General features: G+C 49.0%; 1 protein-coding gene across 1 annotated transcript; it reads left to right on the top strand.

Annotated features, from left to right (window-relative positions):
- The first annotated feature begins 810 nt into the window (after nucleotides 1–810).
- LOC108919643 (isthmin-2-like) lies at nucleotides 811–14,692 on the top strand. The gene is made up of 6 exons (XM_029258272.1): nucleotides 811–1,532; nucleotides 6,615–6,857; nucleotides 8,712–9,006; nucleotides 9,943–10,080; nucleotides 11,246–11,314; nucleotides 12,733–14,692. Exons 1-6 carry the CDS (start codon nucleotides 1,419–1,421, stop codon nucleotides 13,257–13,259), a joined length of 1,386 nt encoding a protein of 461 aa, XP_029114105.1. The 5' UTR covers nucleotides 811–1,418; the 3' UTR covers nucleotides 13,260–14,692.
- The last annotated feature ends 5,211 nt before the right edge of the window (nucleotides 14,693–19,903 follow it).

The following is a 19,903-nucleotide window of genomic DNA, read 5'->3' as shown; positions in this document are numbered from 1 at the left end:
GATGCTGAGGCATCCAGGCCACATGTCGACAACGGCCCATCGATACCAAGGTGCTGAGTTATGTTGCGTGGCTAAAAAGGATAAGATGTGTGTGTGAAGTATTAAGATGGTGACTAATAAAAATCCGCATGGCATCCAGATGTCCTCTCCGTTTTCGCCGTTTCCGTCTCTCCTGCGCAGGATCGCTCTCCCACTCTTTCAGCAACTACTTGACGGATGTCTTCACCCAGAACATCTTACACTTCAGTAGTTTTGGTCTCACTTTCCCTGCATTTCTAAGTGAGAGTTCCACTCAGATGTGTTGATGGAAGCAGCAACCTTGGTCCCAGGAAGGTGTTCGGCTCCTCTCTTCAGCTCGCTGAGCCTCGGCTGCGCCACGTGGACTCGACCCTTCAAATGACATTATCCCAAGGCGCGATTTACCTTTTTTCTGCTAACAGAATCCCATAAAACACAAGCCAAAGAATTTCCCGCCTTTACCTTTTATTGTAGTGGCGATTAATGTACAAGAGAGTCGCAGTTTTTATATGAGATTGAGAGTACTGTTAACTGAGCCTTGAGGCTTTTTTATTTAATCGATTTAATTCCATGATATTTGGAACTTATTATGAATAAACTTGGGACACGTCTTTCCAGCTCCCATCGCCTCTTCTGTCACCTCCGCCCTGTCATCGTCTTCCCGCGGAAGGATCTCATTCATTCATTCATTCATTCATTCATGTGTTCGTTCGTTCGTGCCGTCTTCCTCGACCCGCCCGGTGCGGGACCCTCCTCTCCACGTCACAGCGCCGGGAAGGTGGGACTGACTCGCAGTACAAGAGCCCACAGCGTGCAGAAGGACTGTGAACTGGTGCCACACGCACGAGCGGAACGGACACAAGTCCGGCATGAAATGTGACAGATCGTGTCGTGTTAGTGGCCGCGGATCTGACATAATTCAGGTCACAGTTCGGTGCAGAACCAACAGCCGCTATGGAAGTGAAGAACATTATTAACCCTCGAGTTGAAGAAAGCGGCGTTTCGCGGGAATAATATGCAGAACTCCTCTGAGCGTCGGTGAACGGACACTTCCGAGCCCGATGAGGAGGGGGCTCTGGACGTGTTCTTCTTCTTCTTCTTCACGTGAACTGGACGTCTGGAAACGCTGCACAAAACACTGCATAAAGAGCGCAAACTAAGGACCGAGGCACTTCGGAGCGGGGAACATCATGATGGGAAAGACGCAGCCGGAACGAGCACTGACAGCTGGCTGCTGAAGCGGCCCGCGCGCGAGGACAGCTTCGCACCCGGCCTGAGGAGGAGCGGCGCGAGCTTCCCGCACGAGTCATCGCGAGGTGCACGAGGCTCCCTGCCGCGGCATCACCCCGCAGCACCTCGCTTTTTTTTTTTTTTTTAAACTCCGCCGGCGTCGAGCAGACATGCGCACGTCCGGAAGAAAAGGGTGCCTGCTGTGCAGGGTCTTCCTCGCGGCGCTGCTCGTTCCTGCGGTCCGGGGCTTCCCAGCGAAGACACGCGACAGCGGGCTCCTCGAGGTGAGAGACAGCTGCACGCACGAGCATCGCGCGCGCTTCGGCCGTCCTGACTCATCTCAGCCCGCGTGTAAAGTAAACGGGAGCGGTGCGCCAGTTCTAGCACGGGTTTGAAATGCTGCTTCTCGTGCGGATCGATTCGGTATAAAGGAGAAAGGTCCGTAGACGCATGATTTAATGTGAAGCGCACGTGCTCATGTTCCACTCACTGTCCGCGCGCGTGCCGGTCCTGTCGGTGACCGTTCGTTCACCTTTTCTCACAACGCCGGTCACTTCGTCCGACCAAACTGCGTGTAAAACACAAAAGAAATGATTTTCGGGTGTGGATAACTTTTGCACGAGGAGCTGGCTTTTTTGTAAACCAAAAATGACGAGTGAAGGAAGCCGGCGCCGTTCGGTCGGAGAAAAAAAAAAAAAAAAAAAAAAGTCATTCCTGACGGGCTGCGTGTTTAACGGAAAAGAGTTGGAGAAACGTGTCGTTGCGGAATTCGCACGCGCTGCCGTGCGGTCTTTCTTCTTCTTCTTCAAAAAAGTAAAAGTACTAGTCTAAAGTACTGCAAGCAAGTGCGTCCGTTCGTGCTGAACGAGGGAGGAGCGGTGGCCCGGCCTCGGCGAGCGGCGCAAGATAAGTGTGTGTATCCGTGACACCTAGAGAGTGTGAAACACTCAGCGCTCGGCAAAAAAACGCGCGGAGCAGGAGCGCGGTGGGGGTTCGCCTCTTCGGCGGGCGACGAGCGGCGCGATGGCGGCGCGAGTGGCCTGTGAGAGCGGCGCGCGCACACCTCACTCACACACCTGAGCTGCGCAGAGACGCGCCGTACTTAACCACGTTTGCAGCATTTAGTTGCTGCCGCATTCCCTGCAACGCGACTTAACAAGGTATTTACAGTTATTTTGCCCATTTATACAGCTGGGTAGTAATGCTAGTGGAGCAGTTTAGGAGTACTAAAGCTGGATGGGAATTGAACCGATGACCTTTGGGTGCAAAAGCAGTTGTTTTAACCTAGGCTACCAGCCAAGTGTATTATTTGAGGCAATGTGTCGTCATACTTGGTAAGGATTATTAATATTTATTCTAGTATGAAAAGGGGGGCACGGTGGTGCAGTGGGTTTGGCTGGGTCCTGCTCTCTGGTGGGTCTGGGGGTTCAAGTCCTGCTTGGGATTCCTTGCGATGGACCGGCGTCCTGTCCTGGGTGTGTCCCCTCTCTCTCCAGCCTTATGCCCTGGCTGCCAGGTGAGGCTTCGGCTCACTGCGACCCTGCCTGGGATAACCGGTTTCTGAAAGTGTGTGTGTGTGTGTGTGTGTGTGTGTGTGTGTGTGACTCCTGTATGGACTGCCGTGAAGTGGAAATCCAGACACTGGGAACTTGGGATTGAATGGGATCAGTAAATAAAAGTGCTGCTCCTTCTCCCCTTCAGCTGTGGTTGAGACCCTTCATAGAAATAAGGGTTTTAATCATCGTCCCAGCGGAAGTTCACATGGCATCATACAGCAGGAAATGAGAGGAGAGCAGCAGGAGCCTCATCCCTCGTGCCAGTTGAGACCTCGCTGGAATGATGCTGAGCGCTGAGACTGGATGGAGCGATGGCCGAAACCCCGTGGCCGTGACACGCTGTGGGAGGGTGCTAAATTCTTCAGTCCTTTCCAGAGTTCAAGTCACCCATCTGTGTGGAAAGCTGTGGGCTATTGTGCTCTCAAATGTCCCAGGCTTTAGCTGAGGTTAAGCTGAAACAGTATACCATAGTCCACAGGCAAAGTGCATGGTGTATGATTTAAGATTTAAAAAAAAAAAAAGAAAAGAAAAATCTATGTCAAATGTTTTTCTCCAGAATTTAATGTCTGCTTTTGATGAAGAAACACCAGCTAATATTTCAGCAGCAGCAAATGTGCGAGGGAAGCGCTCGCACGTGTACGCGCACGTGGCGCGTGCGTGCACCTACACCCACGGAGCAAGCGGTCCGGGTGTTTGCTCAAGATCGAGTGTCAGAAAGAATTCGGGAGAGTGCGGGGCTAATACCGATTGCTGCATTGCCGAGGAATCTTTAAATCGTTTGGCTGCAAACCAGATTAACGGTTTCATTTAATCAGTTATGAAGTGTCATGGTAAATTTCCCTGGGTGCGCTGAACAGCGGACCCGGCCGAACAGAAACGACATTGACGCCACAGCCTTCTTTCTGTGCGGAAGACTGCAGACGTGACTGAAGGAGGTCCTATGCATCGTGGCACCCTCTTCTTGAGTTTTACCTTCTGAGCGGTCACTATCATTGTACGCTAAAATACATAGAAAATATACACACACACTTTCTGAACCGCTTGTCCCATACGGGGTCGCGGGGAACCGGAGCCCAACCCAGCAACTCGGCGCAGGGCCAGAGGGGGAGGGGACGCACCCAGGACGGGACGCCAGTCCGTCGCAAGGCACCCCAAGCGGGACTCGAACCCCAGACCCACTGGAGAGCAGGACCCGGCCCAACCCGCTGCGCCACTGCTCCCCCCCCCCCCCCATAGAAAATATAAATACATATAAAAAATTGAGTTCAAAGCAATGAGCTGTTCTACTTTGCTGAAGAATCTCATTGTTGTATATTAAGGAGTCGTGACACATTCCTCAGTCTCGCTCTACTATGACTCCTAGTAGTGTTCTGTCCCTGGGTGGAGGGTAGTACTACAGTCACTGCTGGCGTGAAGGATCCGTCTTGAAGACCCCCGCAGATGTTCGAGGCAAAACTGTACGCTAAGCACAGCGCGGCACAATCGGAGACTCATCGTCCTGGAGTTGGTGCACGTCTGGGCCCCTGTGTTGGGGTGACGCTGATGGAGTACAGCAGGGGTTTTACTACGTCTGTGGAAGGATGCTGTTAGTGGAGCGCTCGCATGGTCCGGAACAGTTGTAAACTGTTTGTCGACAGTTAAGTGGCTGTACGCTTAACATCAGCTGTTTGACACCGCAGCGGTTTCGGCCCGTTCTTGAAACGTGCTTTAAAATTCACCTATAAACATGATTTATTCTTTCCTCAGGGGTGTACTGTTTTTTTTCCCTCTCTGTTCAAGTGTGGTCAAGTGAGTTCCGCGGGTATCTTGACAGAACCGACGAGGGTGTCGGTGTGGAACATCTGCTTTGCGTGCGTGTGGAGGAGCCGGTCCTGGCCGGCTCCGCGAGCCACGACAGCTTTGATCGGGGCACCTCCTCTGCCTGCAGGGGAGAAACCGGAGTCCCAGATGTATAGATCGCTGGCACTGGGAACATGGGATTCGCACGGGCCTCGGTCGAAGCTGTCAGCAGTGCTGGCTGCTCCGCTACCCACAATCCCATATTTCCCACAGAACAGTAATTCTCAAACACGATGAGCAGTGAAGCACTAATGAATTGGGAGACACTGGTAACCTTAAAATCCAGCCTTGTTAGACACAAGAAGTAAATATTCTAAAATAAAAACGTCAGCGATCAGTTTCTTTTACACTGCATGCGCTGTCTTATAATAAAGTGCAGAGTTATTAGTTTTTAATTAATGAGAAATCAGCCTTATTACCTCTTTCTGTAGCAGTGAACTGCGGCCACAGAGGGAACTCTATCTGTCTCCCTCTTGCCATATGCAGAGAAGAGTGACCTGTAACAAGAGAGCCACTCAGATGGGACTTAGGGTTGGAATGAAGACAGGACAGCATGAGTGCAAGGGGGTCTTTGTCCACTCTGTGAACGGGGGCATGGCCGTAAGCACTGTTGCTGCGTCATTGTGTTACACCAGCGGACCCCCTGGCTTTTGGGTTTTGGTTTCGCAGTAGCGTATTAAACATCTGAGACCTACAGCGAGTGGACAGAATAATGGAAACAATGCATGAATATCAAGTAACCAACACAGACTAGGGCCACGTTTCAGAACAACTTCAATCCCTCTTGGAATGCTGTCATACGAGTCCTGAACCGCGCGCAGCAGGATATTGGACTATTCTTCTAGAAGGAAGGCCTTAAAAGAGGAGGTAATGTACTTTTTGCTGCAAGTCAGAATTTCCCAAAAAAAGAATTGGTGAACTTTAGATCGGATGATTGGAAAAGACAGGGAAGGTCTTGGGTTGCATCCTGGTGTTCGTAAAGCACACTTGAATCTCTTCTGTGGTGTCTATGGGGTATTATTGTCTGGAAAATGGGAACATTGTGGTAAGACACTGAAGCACATGGTCATGTAAAATAGTGTGAAATTCCTTGGCTGTTGCAAGACTATGCTGGACTGCCACTGGATCCAGCAACTCTCATGAAATTACAGAAAATTCACCATGCAAGGTGGCAACAAGGACTATAGATTGAAGGGACGCCTTGGCTTTCACCAGCACTAAACCTGTCCAGGTATACGATAATGCAAGAGACAACTTATCACACCACGTTATTTTTTTGCCACTGCTCAGGGGTCTCCATGTAGGATTACAAGTGAGGGAAAAAAAACACCGCTTTGTGTTCATTACTCCAGGATATCAGTTTTTTTTCACGTCGTCAGTGCTACAAGTTTCCGACCAACAGCCCTAACATAAATAGCACCTTTGTTAAACTTGTGTAGTTGTGCTGCTGTTGATCTCGACGCACAAAGCGCCCTGATGCAGCCCCTCAGTGTTTGGCACGTGCCGTCGTGACTTTCAGCACACTTGCGCTTTCCACGCCGAATAGCTTCGAAGCTTGTGACCTCTTTCGAATTATAGGCCAGACGACTTGTGTCGTCGTCTCATGTTGTTATAGAAATGTTTATCGAGGCGCTCATTGTCCGACTTCTATATCTGATATTTCTTCATTTCTGTTGTATTAAAATGACACGACCATGTAGCTGCATTTTTGCTGTGATTTAGTTGCTTGAAAGTCGAAGTCCTTCTTCACATTGTATTTTCAGCATCCTGTTGACACTGTAATTGAAAGCACCGATTTTTCTTAAAGAAAACATTGCAGAATGGTAAATTACAGAAAAGTTAAAAAAAAAAATATTTATTGATAATCAAAATAATAATGTTCTCCCAGAGAAGCAAAAGAAATCGGATGTGTGGTCGGATGTCTAGCCCGACCTCAATGTGTAGACTAACATTATGGTTTGTTTTAAACAGGTAAGCTCTCAGACAGCTTCCGAGAATCTCAGCCATGTACTGGAAGTTCTGCAGCCTAACCAGGTCCAGCAGAACGACCGGTCCACTCTGCGTCACCGTCGAAGACGATGGTCCTCCCACGTGTCAGGTGGAGCTTTGAACAGACCCACGCCAGAACAAGAGACTAAGCCGTTTGTTTTTGACCTGAAAAACTTTCCTGACCTTGCCAATGCAGACCTCAGCTCCTTGAACCCAAATATTCAGGTAGAAATACCGTTTTTTTTTTTTTGAGACAGAACTTGTGACATGCATCATGTTGGCGCAGCGGGTAGCACTGCTGCCTTACGGTGTCTGGGTGTAAGTTGTGTGTGCATGGCGCTGGATTCAAATGGTTTCCCTCTACACTCCAAAGACTTGTGTTTCAGGTGAATCTGTAACGCTAAATTGCAGGTAGCGTGTGAATGCGTGCATGTGTGCTACCCTGCACTGGACTGGCGTCCCGTCCGTGGTGTACCCCTCCTACGCTAGTCCCCAGTAATTCCGTTTAGGCTCTGAACCACCACAATCCTGACAAGGACGAGCAATTATTGAAAGTGAGAGAGTGAGTGCCTACAACAGGGGCATCTTTTTTTTTTTTTTTTTGTTAAGATGCACAGCACTTTAGTTGAAACCCAGGTGTGCAAGGTGCTTCGTCGGCACTTTGCCCCAGAAAAGTGACAGCCGATCTGTTCTGCAATTCCATATCCATCATCGGTCCGTCCTGTAAAAGACACTTTTGGACCCCCTCCTTTGTGACACTGTTTCGTGCTTGTCAAAAAAGTCCTTGTCCGTGTTTCAAAATGGTTTTAAATGAGGCTCTGTATAAGTGTAACATGCATTTTTTCAGCCTCACATAATAGAAATTCATATCTAATTGCGCAATGGAGAGCTTTAGTAAATGTTGTCTGATGCTTACAATAATAACCCATAATGGCAGGAAATACAGACTATGTGAACTAGTGCCTGAAGCAAACGTACATGGAAAAGGCTCACTGTAGTCCAGACTGTGAGCTGATACATACCCCATTTTAATGGCAGACTAAGAGAGTACAGAGGGTACCCTGAGAAGGGATTTTCAGCTCACCTTTGGCTCTGCTCTAAAACTCTAGTGGGGGAGTGACTTCCGTGCAGTGGAGAGACAACCAGGAGGGCTCACGTCTTGCATGTTGCTCCCTTTTGCCCAGTTCTAGCGAGGAATGGCTTCTTCCATCTGTCGGGCACTTGCTGTGCCATCCCATTGCTCTTGTTGCTTTAAATGTGTGCCATTTAAAGGGCTTTCACACTGAATCGGTACTGTGCACGAAAGGCCCTGGTCCATGGGTTTTGACCATCGGTAAAGTACCTGACAGTGGCCCATAGTCTGCAGTCCCAGGGACAGGGTCGGCGCTCTGAGAAGACCTTGCTGATGCGAAAGCCAGCAGCAGCTTCAAGCTCCAGCACGGCCGAAATTGTATAACCGCTGATTGCGGAGTCGGTTTCTGTAAACAGTCGTGGCAGCCATCAGATGTTGTGCTATGTGGGACATAAACAAGCAGCTTTTTGTTTCTAGCTGCAAACTGTAAAAGGGCACGATCGCTCTGGTTCCGCCACGCGTAGGGATGACAAGTTTGATCATGCCAACTGAGAATGTGCCGTAAACAGGCCGCGTCTCCGTGCCCATCTGACGTCTCGGCAGTTTATGGAGGTGGTATCTCCATAAGTTACACCAGGCATGGGAAGATGTGGGGGTTATCTAATGTGGCTCAGCAGAGGAACATGTGGGATTAAGTAACCTGCCCTACACAAGGGAAGATTTGGGTGTATTTGCCCTGCTCTCGGTTGAGCAATAGTTGCAAGAAACAGATTATATACTTAGTTCAGTGGAAATTACTGGTGACTCACTGCTACGTGCAAATGACAGCACGTACAATTTTTGAGAATGGTGTAGAAATTTCTGAAAATACTAATGAAAAAGGCACATGCTAAATAAATCCCATTCTGGGAAAGATGCAGGTACGGTGAGTTGTCACTCTCCACTGCACTGTGACCGTGGTTCATCTGGCGGTGCGTTGACTAACGAAGGCCTGCCCCCTGCTGCAGGTAACCATCGAGGTGGTGGAAAGCCCTCAGACCGAGATGGAGATGGATTTGGCAAAGGAGGGTCGCAGCGACTGGTCACTCTCCACTTTGGACTGGCTAGGTAATAGGAAGCTCTTCTGGCCTCTGTTCTGGAAGTACCCCGATTCAGAGGAAAATGAGCAAAGCCATGGAAGCTTGGAGGACTCATCTGAGGACCTTGGGTTAGAGTACGATGGCGAGGAGCCAGTCCCGAGCGGTGTTGGTGGAGAGTGGGACGGTCGCTGGAACCAGGGATGGGATTCGACAGACGAGTACGGTGAGCGTGACGTGGTGCAAGCGGGGAGCTCATCGTGGTAGCGCCCAACTGTCGCCGTTTCTCATAAATGCTCTCGCACGTCTTGAAGCAGAAGGCGTGAAGCGTCCAAGAAATTTCTTTAAATAAAATCAGCGTCCCATTGTCGAGCGGGTAGCCAAATATTTGTCGTAGGACAGCAGCAGCCAGAGATGACTGGGGCGTCATCGCTGTTGTCGTGCAAGCCTCGAGATGCTGCAGGTCTGTGGTCTGCCCAGCACGTTCCATACGGGCATGCAGGGCAGGAAAGACCCGTTATCTGTTGCTGCGAGCAAATAAAGCCGCTCTATTGAAGGCCCTGATTTATAGCTGATAGCAGGCTTTTGCTTGCTTTCAGAAGTTTTTTTTTTAATCGACAGGAAGTTCATACGATCAGGGCCAAGTTGTAGCGTTTACTCCAACATGTTGTCATGGCGACACGTTAACGAGAATAATCTTTTTATCTGGACAGAATCTGGAGCTTTTTTTTCTTTGTTTTTTGCTTGTTTTAGTCTGTTTTTGTTTGGATACTCGCAGCCCAATCCTGCTATTATGACAGCCTCCATCTCTCAACCCTGTCGTTTAAACGAAACAATCGCGTTTCATGCGCCGAGCAGCTGTAGAGCTTCTCTGCACGCTCCGGTCTCCTTGCGCAGCATGCATTCACCTCTTATGTAAGGCACATCGGGATATTGTTGCTAAACAACACATGGAACTCCTGCAAGTACTTATTACTGTACGTGCTTATTGCTGTAACTAATTAGCGACAACAGTTTTACTGAATATCACACCCACCATCTGAGGAATTTACTACTGCTAATGAAAGACAAAGAGGCCTCCTTCAAATACAGCTGACCCCACCCTGACCTGCTGTGTGTTTCTTCCTCCCCTCGTGTCACATATGAGTTGTCTCACCCACAGAGTATGAAGAGCAGGAGTGGAGCTCCTGGTCACCCTGCAGCATCACCTGCGGCAATGGCAACCAGAAGAGGATGCGGTCCTGCGGTTACGCTTGCACGGCAACGGAAACCAGGACCTGCGACCTTAAGCACTGTCCAGGTAACATTTTCTGCTACGCACACGAGGTGTCGGTTGTCGGTCGCCGTCAGGAACCGCCGGGCACAAGAGTCGGCGCCTCTAAAAAGACCTCGTCAGCTCTGGGACTTTCTAGAAAATACACACACACACACACACACACACACACACACACACACACGTTCTCAGAACCGCTTGTCCCTTACGGGGTCACGGGGAACCGGAGCCTACCCGGCAACACAGGGCGTAAGGCCGGAGGGGGAAGGGGACACACCCAGGACGGGACGCCAGTCCGTCACAAGGCACCCCAAGCGGGACTCGAACCCCAGACCCACCGGAGAGTAGGACTGCGGTCCAACCCACCGCGCCACCGCACCACTGCACCCCCACTTTCTAGAAAATAATATATTAATAATTATTCAGATGGATACCTTGCAATAACAGTAGTTTTTTTCTGGAAGGTCATTTGTGATAAAGTAATTTCATAGTAATGGTTTCTTCCCACAGTCCAGTGTATTTTTCAGGTGAATTGCTGACTCTGAATTGTCCTTAGTGTGTGAAAGTGTGACTGAATGAATAAGTGTGTGTCTGTATGCGATTGGCCTTCGATGGGCTGCCGTCCTGTTCGGGGTGCACCCTGCCTCACTCAGTGTACTTAAGGGATAGGCCCCAGACCACCACGACCCTAAAGTGGATGAGCAGTTGTTAATAGCTGTACTGGATGAAAATGAACGAATAAATGACGGATCCGGTGCCAGCGAGTTCCCATTTGTCTAAAAATGTTACTTAAACACAGCTAGGGTTAAAGAGCATGCATAACACATTCATTAGTTTGACTTTTGGATTGTGTTTTCTGTTACTTTGTGCTTAATAGTACTTAATGTAGTTCATTATTCTTGATGTTATTGTGTTCCAAATTTATATCCAAGCAGTTGTGGAACCCATTTCTTTACACCGAATTCTAAATAAATCTTTAAAACTGTGCGTTAAAGCATTATGCGACGCGTAACATGGTATTCCCTGCTGGGAGCCAGATGTTCTAGTCACCTTCACCCACCTCAAATAGTCTCATCTCCTCGACTGCAGCTGTCCAGCAGTGCTCAGTGAACCTCTACTCCGTTCCCTCTCCCAGCAAGCTGTTCATATACCTGTTGACCTGTGATCTTTTGTTCTCCTTATGGCCCTTTAGATGATGTGGATTTTGTGACGGACCTCATGCCTTTCACACCACAGACCGCCACGGAGCCCATTCCAGCAGGTCAGTCCTCACTCCTGACTCCTGCGGGTTAGGCACGTTGTCCTCTACACATTTACACTTGATCATTTGCCAGACGCCTTGCTCCAAACTCAGTGGACAAGAGGGCATTGAAGAGATGAACGCTTATAGATACAAACACATGATTGTCAAAACACAGTCTGTAGAATTCACAGAAGCTACAAAGGTGACCATGAGGAACAGCTGATGCGATGGAAGTTTATGGAGCAGTTTGGGGAACCAAAGAGACGCAGGTCTGAACGAGATGCCCGTTTACACTTTTCTTGAATGTCGAAAGGGATTCAGCAGTTCTGAGGTAGAGGGGGAGCTCATTTTATCACATCAGAGATAAAAAACTGAGAACCTGCAGGCTTTTGAATTTGGACCTCTCAGGCATCAGATCAACATGCTGCCCATTGTGGAGGAGTGCAGTGGTCTTCCTGGAGTGTAGGGAGTGGTCAGGCACTGTAGGCCTGGATCAGGGTGCAGATCCTTTAACTGTCTTGTAGGTCAAAACCAGAGTCTTAACCTTGATACCCCTCAGCCTGGCTACTGAGCATCAGTTTGGGAGAATGTGCGTTTTGATATGGAAAGGCACCTGTTTAGGTCACTCACAGATGAGTGTGTGTGCCCTGCTGCGGTGGAGAAAACGGCTGAACATCGAGGGCACCGAAGGCTTCCGTTTAGCACACAAAATTGTTTGCGAAAATGCAACCGTTGGGTTCTTCTGCAGCAGAGGGAGTTTAAGCTCAGTGTGAAATCTTCCCAGTCTGTGACAGTAGGTGTTTCCCCAGAGAGCCGTGAAATATCATCAGCATTTTCAGCAAATGCTCGATGTGCCTTTCTTCTTTGTACTGGTCCCTCACTCCCGGCAGCGAAGCCATGAATGAAAAGCTTTAACGTAGCGCTAATATGAAATAATGCCTTTCGGAAACGCGACGAGAAAAGTTAGACCCGTTAAAAAATAACGGCCATCAAACACGCAGCTCTACTCGTACAAACAGATTCCCTCACCCAGACGCTATTATTTTAACACTGTTTCACGTGTTCGTTTTATTTCGTGTCCGCTACTATGTTTTTCATATTTTATGAGCTTTTCAAATTTCAAAAATGCCAAAAGATTTAAACAGAAAGCGATTTGGACTTGATACATTTGCGCGTGAAAGAAAAAGTCATTGAGATTTATTCCTGTTAAACTTGCATAAGTGTTTGTCAAGTTGAAACATTAAGCGTGCGTTTCGCCGGGATATCCCGGCACTTTCGGCATGTCTGACTTCATGGAGAAGTTCTAATAAGGGAGAGATTTGCTGTTTTGCTTCTGACTCTGTGGGGTTTCAGCGTGACCCTGGGACGTGGGGCTCGCGGCCTAATCTTTGCTCCCCTCGTTAAACCCGCCCACCCCTCTGTCTCCGTGCTTTCAGTTTTCACGGATGTGGACAGCTGTGAGCAGTGGCTGAGCTGTAAGAACGACTTCCTGCAAAAGTATCTCCACCAGGTTCTCACGGAGCTGCCCGGCTGCCCCTGCCGATACCCCTCGGAGGTGGTCTACAGCGCCGTGAGTATCTTCGACGACAAGCTGCGCAGGTCGTTCCGGTGGCGAGATGCCAGCGGGCCCAAGGAGCAGCTGGCGGTGTACAAGGCCACGGCACGGGTGTGCGTGCGCTCCATGCTGTCCTTAGACAGTTCCACGCTGGCCTCTCAGCACTGCTGCTACGACCAGAGCATGCAGCTCCTGACGCGGGGCAGCGGTGCCGGCACGCCCGACCTCATCAGCGCGGATTTCTCTCCCGAGCTGCACCACAAGGTGGACGTGCTGCCCTGGGTGCTGTGCAAAGGCGACTGGAGCCGTTTCCACGCGGCCCGGCCGCCCAACAACGGCCTGCGGTGCGCCGAGAACCCCCCGGAGGAGGCCTACGTCCGCCAGCTGGAGGAAGCCAGGGAGTACTGAGGCGCTCCGCCCACGCGAGAGCCCCGCCCTCCTTTCGGGCCGAAACACGTACGGTCCAAACGAGCTCTTCAGCCGCTTGCGCTAACTGTGTGTGCGGTGTGCTGCTTCGGAGCACCGTTCCGGACCTGGCAGAGGTGCGGGAAGCGGACTTTGGGCGAGGGCTGGTGGAAAGGCACACTCGGAGAGGGTCGCTGCGTTTCCACAAGATGCGGGAATCCTGAGGGGCGGAGCTAAGGGACCGCAGCCGAACGGCCGTGCTTCTCTCGCGCGAGCCGAATTTCTTACGGACCGATATTTTGTGAGCGAGATGCTGTCTAGGTGGCTGAACGAGCAGCGGGTTCGAAAAGCTGCGGGGGTCGTCTTCCGAGGTATAAAGCTGAACTGTGCCCGCGCTCCAGACGTAGAGAAATCAAACCATGTATTCCAAGCACGAGCCGAAAGCATCATGAGTAAACCGTTCAACGTACTCGGGCCCAAAATAATTTCAGCGTGTCGTACTTCGGAGCGGTCCGGGCACCGGTGTGAACGACGGGGAAACACCAGCGTGCTTTAAAATATAAGCGGAATGTTTTTTTCTACCAATCAGCCCGAGGATCAGTTATTTAATCTTTGTAGTGTAAATCTAGGAAACACTTTGTCCCTGAACAAAAATGTAAGCAAGACAGCTAAGGTTTGTTGACTGATGGAAGGAATCAGGAGATAAGAGAGGGTCACAGAGGTTATCGGTGTAGGAATAGCCATACGGACAGGCTGACCTGAAGCGGATCCTCTAGGAAAAACGAAGCGCGCTGCGAATGTGGGCGCTTGGCAACGGTCCTTATTCCTGGACTCCGATAAAAGGGCATATTTAGGATGTTGTTTTAAGGCTTAAAAACTCCAATTCGGGTTCCGTGTTCTTTGCGAGCCTCACCGCTAAGACGCGTGGACATGTTTGATTTCGAAAGGCGCATGTTGATAGAAGCCTGTCTGAAAAAGGAAGGACATTATGAGGCTTTGCATCTTTCATTTTTTCATGCAACACGAAAGAAGTGCAGAAACACAGATTTCTCTTATCTGTCAAACACACGGCGTTTGCACTGACGCTGTGGAATGGGACACTATCCAAACAAGGCAAGTTTTTATCCCAGTCTGTCTGTCTCTGACTGAAGTACAGTATGTAGAAAATACCATGCCACATTCACAAGAATTTTAAATAACAGCACTTTATTTAAATATTTGGTTTTGCTGGTGAAAAGGGATAATTCTAAACAAATGCTGTGTTTTCTTCTTTGAAAATATTTTTATATAATATCGCAGTATGTCAAGTGCTTTAAAAATCTATTAGCTTTATTCTTGTACAGTATTTATTAACAAAGGTATAATAATGATCATACTGAGATGATTGTATGACAGAAAGTGCACATCTCCGAAGAAACGCAATTTCCGCAGCCGTCAGGGACATACATGTATTTTAACTGTACGTTATTCTTTCGTGTTTTTAATAAATGTACAGATGTGGTAAAAACTAACGTTGGTCTTCGGCTTTTTTTGTTCACATTTTGCTCATGGAAATTAGAAACAAGGGCCCGTTCATTGTAGCTGCTTCATTCGATAAGTAACTTACAGTATTTGTTACAAAACTTCTGTTCCCACACACATAAAACATGTGGATGTGCACTATTTTCTTTTATCGCACACACAGAGGTCCAAGACAACGGACAAGGTTGGGTTTGTACACTGAATTACTTGCAGTGATTTAGCATTGATTTAGCAGCGTATTCTTACTGCAGGGATCCTGGGTGTTTCTGACTATAAATCAAGGTTTCAAAGCAGGGACTTTTAGACTGCAAAACACCAGACCTTCTCACTACCACTGCCTGCTTCCCTGCGCAAAGTCATAATTTTGAAAAAAGGACATGACTTATCTGTGGAAAATAGTTACGAACACCTTGCGTATCTTAAACCAACAATACAAATCATGGACTTCCGGCGCTGCAGTGGTCATATCCATCAACCGGTCAATTCCAACCATTCAAATTAGGACCGATAGTTAATTTTTGTAACGCGTCATTCCCGATATTCAAGCGTAATCTTCCTTCTTGCTTTATACTACCATTCTGCCCACCTGTACGTATAATACCACATTTAATGTGTTTTTCTTTCTTCTATCGGACTGAGCGGCGATTCCAGTGTTTGGAATCACTCGGTGATTAATCGCTTGTTCTGTGAGATCCAATAATATTTGTCCAAAAGTGGAACACGGGAGTCTTTTTCAGCGTGCTTTTAAGTGCTCGCCACAACCTGAACACGGGCCAAGTCTCCCGCCGACACGCTGTTTTTCCGCCTTTGGACATAACGGGCACAAATGATGTCCCAGACAGTGAAAAAGGGCGTATTTATAACTCGCTGGGCTTTATGGTTTCCATGTTGAAGTCAAAGCCTGCTTCTCATAGGCAGCTCCCGAAGGTCTGCCGTCACACTGCTGCCCGTGTCGCCGTGTGTTTGCACTGAAAACACCGCATTCCGATAGCAGCGGGAGAGTTTATTTTGCTTCCCGTTCTCGCAAGAAACGCGGCGGGCAAAAGAAGCAAGGCGGAGATGGTCAGAAAACGACGTGCAGGAAGAAAGGAATTTTAAAACGGAAAACTGAATGCGCGACCTTACGCAAGTCCTTAGTTAACGGTGAGAACAAGCGGCATACGTGCAAAACAGTGCAAATTGTCTACTGCAACTATATGTGGTTTTGCTAGCGGGAGCATCTAAGAAGAAATGTGCTGCTGCTTGTTAGGACTCTAAGTGACGGTGAGTGAAACTCCTTATCGGACACAGGCGCTTGGATGCCGACAGGCTCGTCGACCATCTACAGCAAGGAAAACATTCAACAAGCGACGGGGGTTACTGACCCGGAGACGCACCCTGCTCTGATCGCTCCTGAAAGGATGTCTCTCATCGCTACCGATGCTGTTTTCACTCATAAGAGCAGTGTTGATTAACCATGCCGAAATACAGGCGTACGGGTCATGGCACACGGCCATTAGCCCATCTGTGCTAGGCGGCAACGTTAAAAGTTTCCCCAGAAGCAGAGCCGAGCTCCGCTGTAGACAGAGATGAGGAGGCCTAGGTTTCCCTTCACTTCACCACATTTTTCACCATGCAGTTTACTGCTGTCTACAGAGCCTACGGAACACAACCGATTAGGGCACAAAAGGGTGGCAGAAACGCGCTTCTCCCTGGCTTCCAGCTGGTTGTGTCATTCTTCTAGGAGACAAACTATGGAGCGAATTAGGACCGTTTTTAGATCAAAACACTCCAAAGATAGTTGAACCCTCTCCATCAGTGTTCCACATATAGAAGTTTGGGCGTTTTGAGATGCGCAGCAAGGGGTTGCAGTGGTGCAGCGGGTTTGGCTGGGTCGCGCTCTCTGGTGGGTCTGGGGTTCGAGTCCAGCTGGGGGTGCCTTGTGATGGACTGGCGTCCTGTCCTGGGTGTGTCTCCCTCCCCGTCCAGCCTTATGCCCTGTGTTGGCAGGTGAGGCTCCGGTTCACCATGACCCCCCCCCCCCCCCCCCCCCCCCCCCACTTAGGACAAGCGGTTTCAGACAGTGTGTGTATGAGAGATGCACAGTTGGCCCCAGAGCTCATTCTAATCCAGTATGACTGTAATCCACCCTGTGCTGTGACACACACTCCTGTAAAAAATGCTGCACTTCAGCATGTGGCTGAGGCCGTTGAGAGCAACCCCATGAAAGCATGATAATATTGGAGCACTGCACAAAACACTCTGTCCAACAAGAGCAGGTGCAACATGCTGACATTTACAAAGAGAGGGCGTCCAGTTATTAGAAAAAGCACACAGTTGTGGAAATGCGCATTTTCATATTTTGGATACTCCCAGATGTCTGTGCATACCTGTATAAGTGACTGACATGTGGCCCCTCATGGTGCAACCAGGAACCTGAATGTCCCTGTTTATGCCTTTCCCCCAGTTGGCCAGCAGGGGGCAGAATTTCGCTGCCTGAGATCAGCAGCTTCCCTTCCAGAGAGGAAGCCTGCTTGCTTGCCGCAGAGGACATATCATGAGCTTCCACATGTAATGTAACAGTGATGCACTCCACTGGCCCCCATGCAGGCGCTGCACGTGGAGGCCTGTTGCCCTGCTCCTCCGGCCATGGGACAAGAGCGGGGCAAAGCACAGCTGGCTCTCATTTATCCAGCGCCAGCGACCACCTCTGGGAGTCTGCGCTTCCAGCCCAGCGTACGGAACATCGATGATGTCAACCCCCAGAAATGTTCTGCTATGCCCCCGGTACTATGTGGGCTACGATGTTTTGATTCCGAACGGATTATTTAAAGCGTAGTTTGACTCAGCCTCCCTGTGTAACATGTGTAAACAGGATGCAGGAGCCATGTCCTGCTGAGATCCTGCAGCTCCCTGACATCAAAGCGTCCAGGCATCTGAACGTGAGTTCTGCGACCGCAGGAATGCTGCAGCTCTTTATGGATCTGTGTGAACAGGTACTATCACTCTCCTCTGCTTCAGGGGAGCACGCATCTCGAACTGGGCCTCAAGTGGACCCGCTTCCCAAAGAAGCGGAAACATGTCGAAGTAAGTCCTGCGTCCTTGGGTGACCTGCAGAGAGAACATCTTCACTTGGGTTCCCTGCCCTCTCCATCTCCACGGGGGAACGGGCCGACTATGCTATGACGCCACCAGCTGCCAAGAAATGGACGTCAAACAGCACAGGTCCTCCGCCTTCAGTTGAAATCCACCTCTTTTCCTTTTCGAACACAAACTGATTCCTTCTGTAGGACATACAGTATATTTACTTCTTTCATAATCTGGTTGAAATTTGAAAAAGTTACAAAGTTACTTCTTGACTTTGAAGGCAAGAATGTTCACCAGCATACTAAGCAGTCTATATTGTCAATGACACGTTTATTTACAAATATTGTTTCTAGAATACAGCCATATGGACAACTCCTTATCTGTATTCACGCACAGAATCGAGCGCTTGTTTGGACAGGTTATCCCCGAGACCTTTAATATGCCTCCATCCTGTTTCTGACCTTGCGACACTGCTTTCCTCCAAAGATTTTAAGGTTTTAATTGTTAACAAACACCTGAAAAGTTCATACCTGCTTGCCTAGCTTGTGTGTGTGTGCGTGTGTGCTAGAGTGCCACCTAGTGGTTGAAATTGAATGCTGCATCACATTCCCCCTGTCGACCTGTACCTGCGCCCTGGTCTGTCTACCCTCCACAGCTAGATCTTCATCACTCGAACACCTCCTTGATCCTGACTAGACACTCCAGTGTAAGCACTGCTGTCAGGTCCTATCCAGAGACAGTTATAAACAAGTTAAAAATTATGTATAAACAATATACTCTAAGGCAGTGTGGTGGCACAGTGGGTTTGGCTGGGTCCTGCTCTCTGGTGGGTCTGGGGTTCGAGTCCTGCTTGGGGTGCCCCGTGCCAGACTGGCGTCCTGTCCTGGGTGTGTCCCCTCCAGCCCTGCACCATGTGTTGCTGGGTTAGGCTCTGGCTTGCCGTGTCCCCGGTTGGGATGAGCAGCTTCAGCAATGTACTTCATTACTAGTACTTTAGCACATTTCCTGGGAAATTTTTCTTTTCACTTATGTCACACATCATGCAATGGCCTTTGACACATCATCATCAGTGATGTAACCTGGTCATCGGCCGTTTCAGGTCTTTTGACCTCAGATACCCTCACCCAGGCGATCCAACCACGATTGATGAAATCCCAGTCCGTCTCCAGGTGCCGTTACTTTGAATCCACAGGCCGTCTCTCCTCATCCACAGCCATCAAGATGACTTGCTTGGAGGTTTCTGACAGCAACACGATGTCAGGCCGTAGAAACGTCTCTGTGAGGGTGATCTATTAAACTCTTCTAAACAATACCTCAATCTGTCATGAACAATACCTAAAAATGCAGCTAGAAATCCATCAATTTGGACTGTTAAGATAAACAGGAGCGGAATACTGAAATATCCTGAATCGACCACATGAGACAAACCGAAGTCTTGTTTAAGCATCTGGAAGTCATCCTCAGGGTCGGAACTAAGCCCGCTATCTCAGCAGGGGCTCCGCACCTCTAAACGTTATCGCAAAAGCAGTGCTAATCAGCTCCTTCTGAAGCACAAATAGTTTAGAAAAGGCTCACCTGCCTAACGTGACAGTGACCCCATGGGTTCTAGCTTTAAACTGAAAACTTGAGTGGACCCATTGTTAGCTGCAAGGCCTTCTTCCCACACCCTTTTCTACACTGATCCTACAGAAAAGGAACACCAACGCACCAGCTGTCCAGTTCTTCACAGGTTTTTGTGCTAGAGGACACTGGTTGCGATTATGACAAAGCTTTGGGATGAAATGAGAAGAAACGTTTTAAAAAAGGCATAAATGGATTGGTCTACTCGAGCTGAAGAGAGAGAGGCGCTACGTCACGTGCTGCACGCATTACTACATGAGTATACGCGATGTTGTAGTTTTACTTGTAGTTTTATGGATGGCAATTACACATAGACGAGTATAAGAGCAGGCTTTCGAAAAGGTGGCGGTTTGATTATTAAAATGTAAACTTTCAAAGCAGTTTTTTTTTTTTTTAACACAGCTACAGGCTGCTGTGGAAAAGCAAGGAATCGCTATGAA

The sequence above is a fragment of the Scleropages formosus genome, chromosome 15 (assembly GCF_900964775.1).
Source record: "Scleropages formosus chromosome 15, fSclFor1.1, whole genome shotgun sequence".
Classification (NCBI taxonomy): domain Eukaryota; kingdom Metazoa; phylum Chordata; class Actinopteri; order Osteoglossiformes; family Osteoglossidae; genus Scleropages; species Scleropages formosus.
The sequence above is the reverse complement of the archived record's forward strand: the minus strand, read 5'-3'. Positions and strand labels throughout refer to the sequence as shown.

Bases quoted from the DNA above. Each gene is read 5' to 3' on its own strand.
- LOC108919643 (XM_029258272.1), top strand. From the start codon at position 1,419: ATGCGCACGTCCGGAAGAAAAGGGTGCCTGCTGTGCAGGGTCTTCCTC. The intron at 6,858-8,711 runs GTAGAAATACCG...CCCCTGCTGCAG, and splicing joins CCTTGAACCCAAATATTCAG to GTAACCATCGAGGTGGTGGA. The intron at 9,007-9,942 runs GTGAGCGTGACG...TCTCACCCACAG, and splicing joins GGATTCGACAGACGAGTACG to AGTATGAAGAGCAGGAGTGG.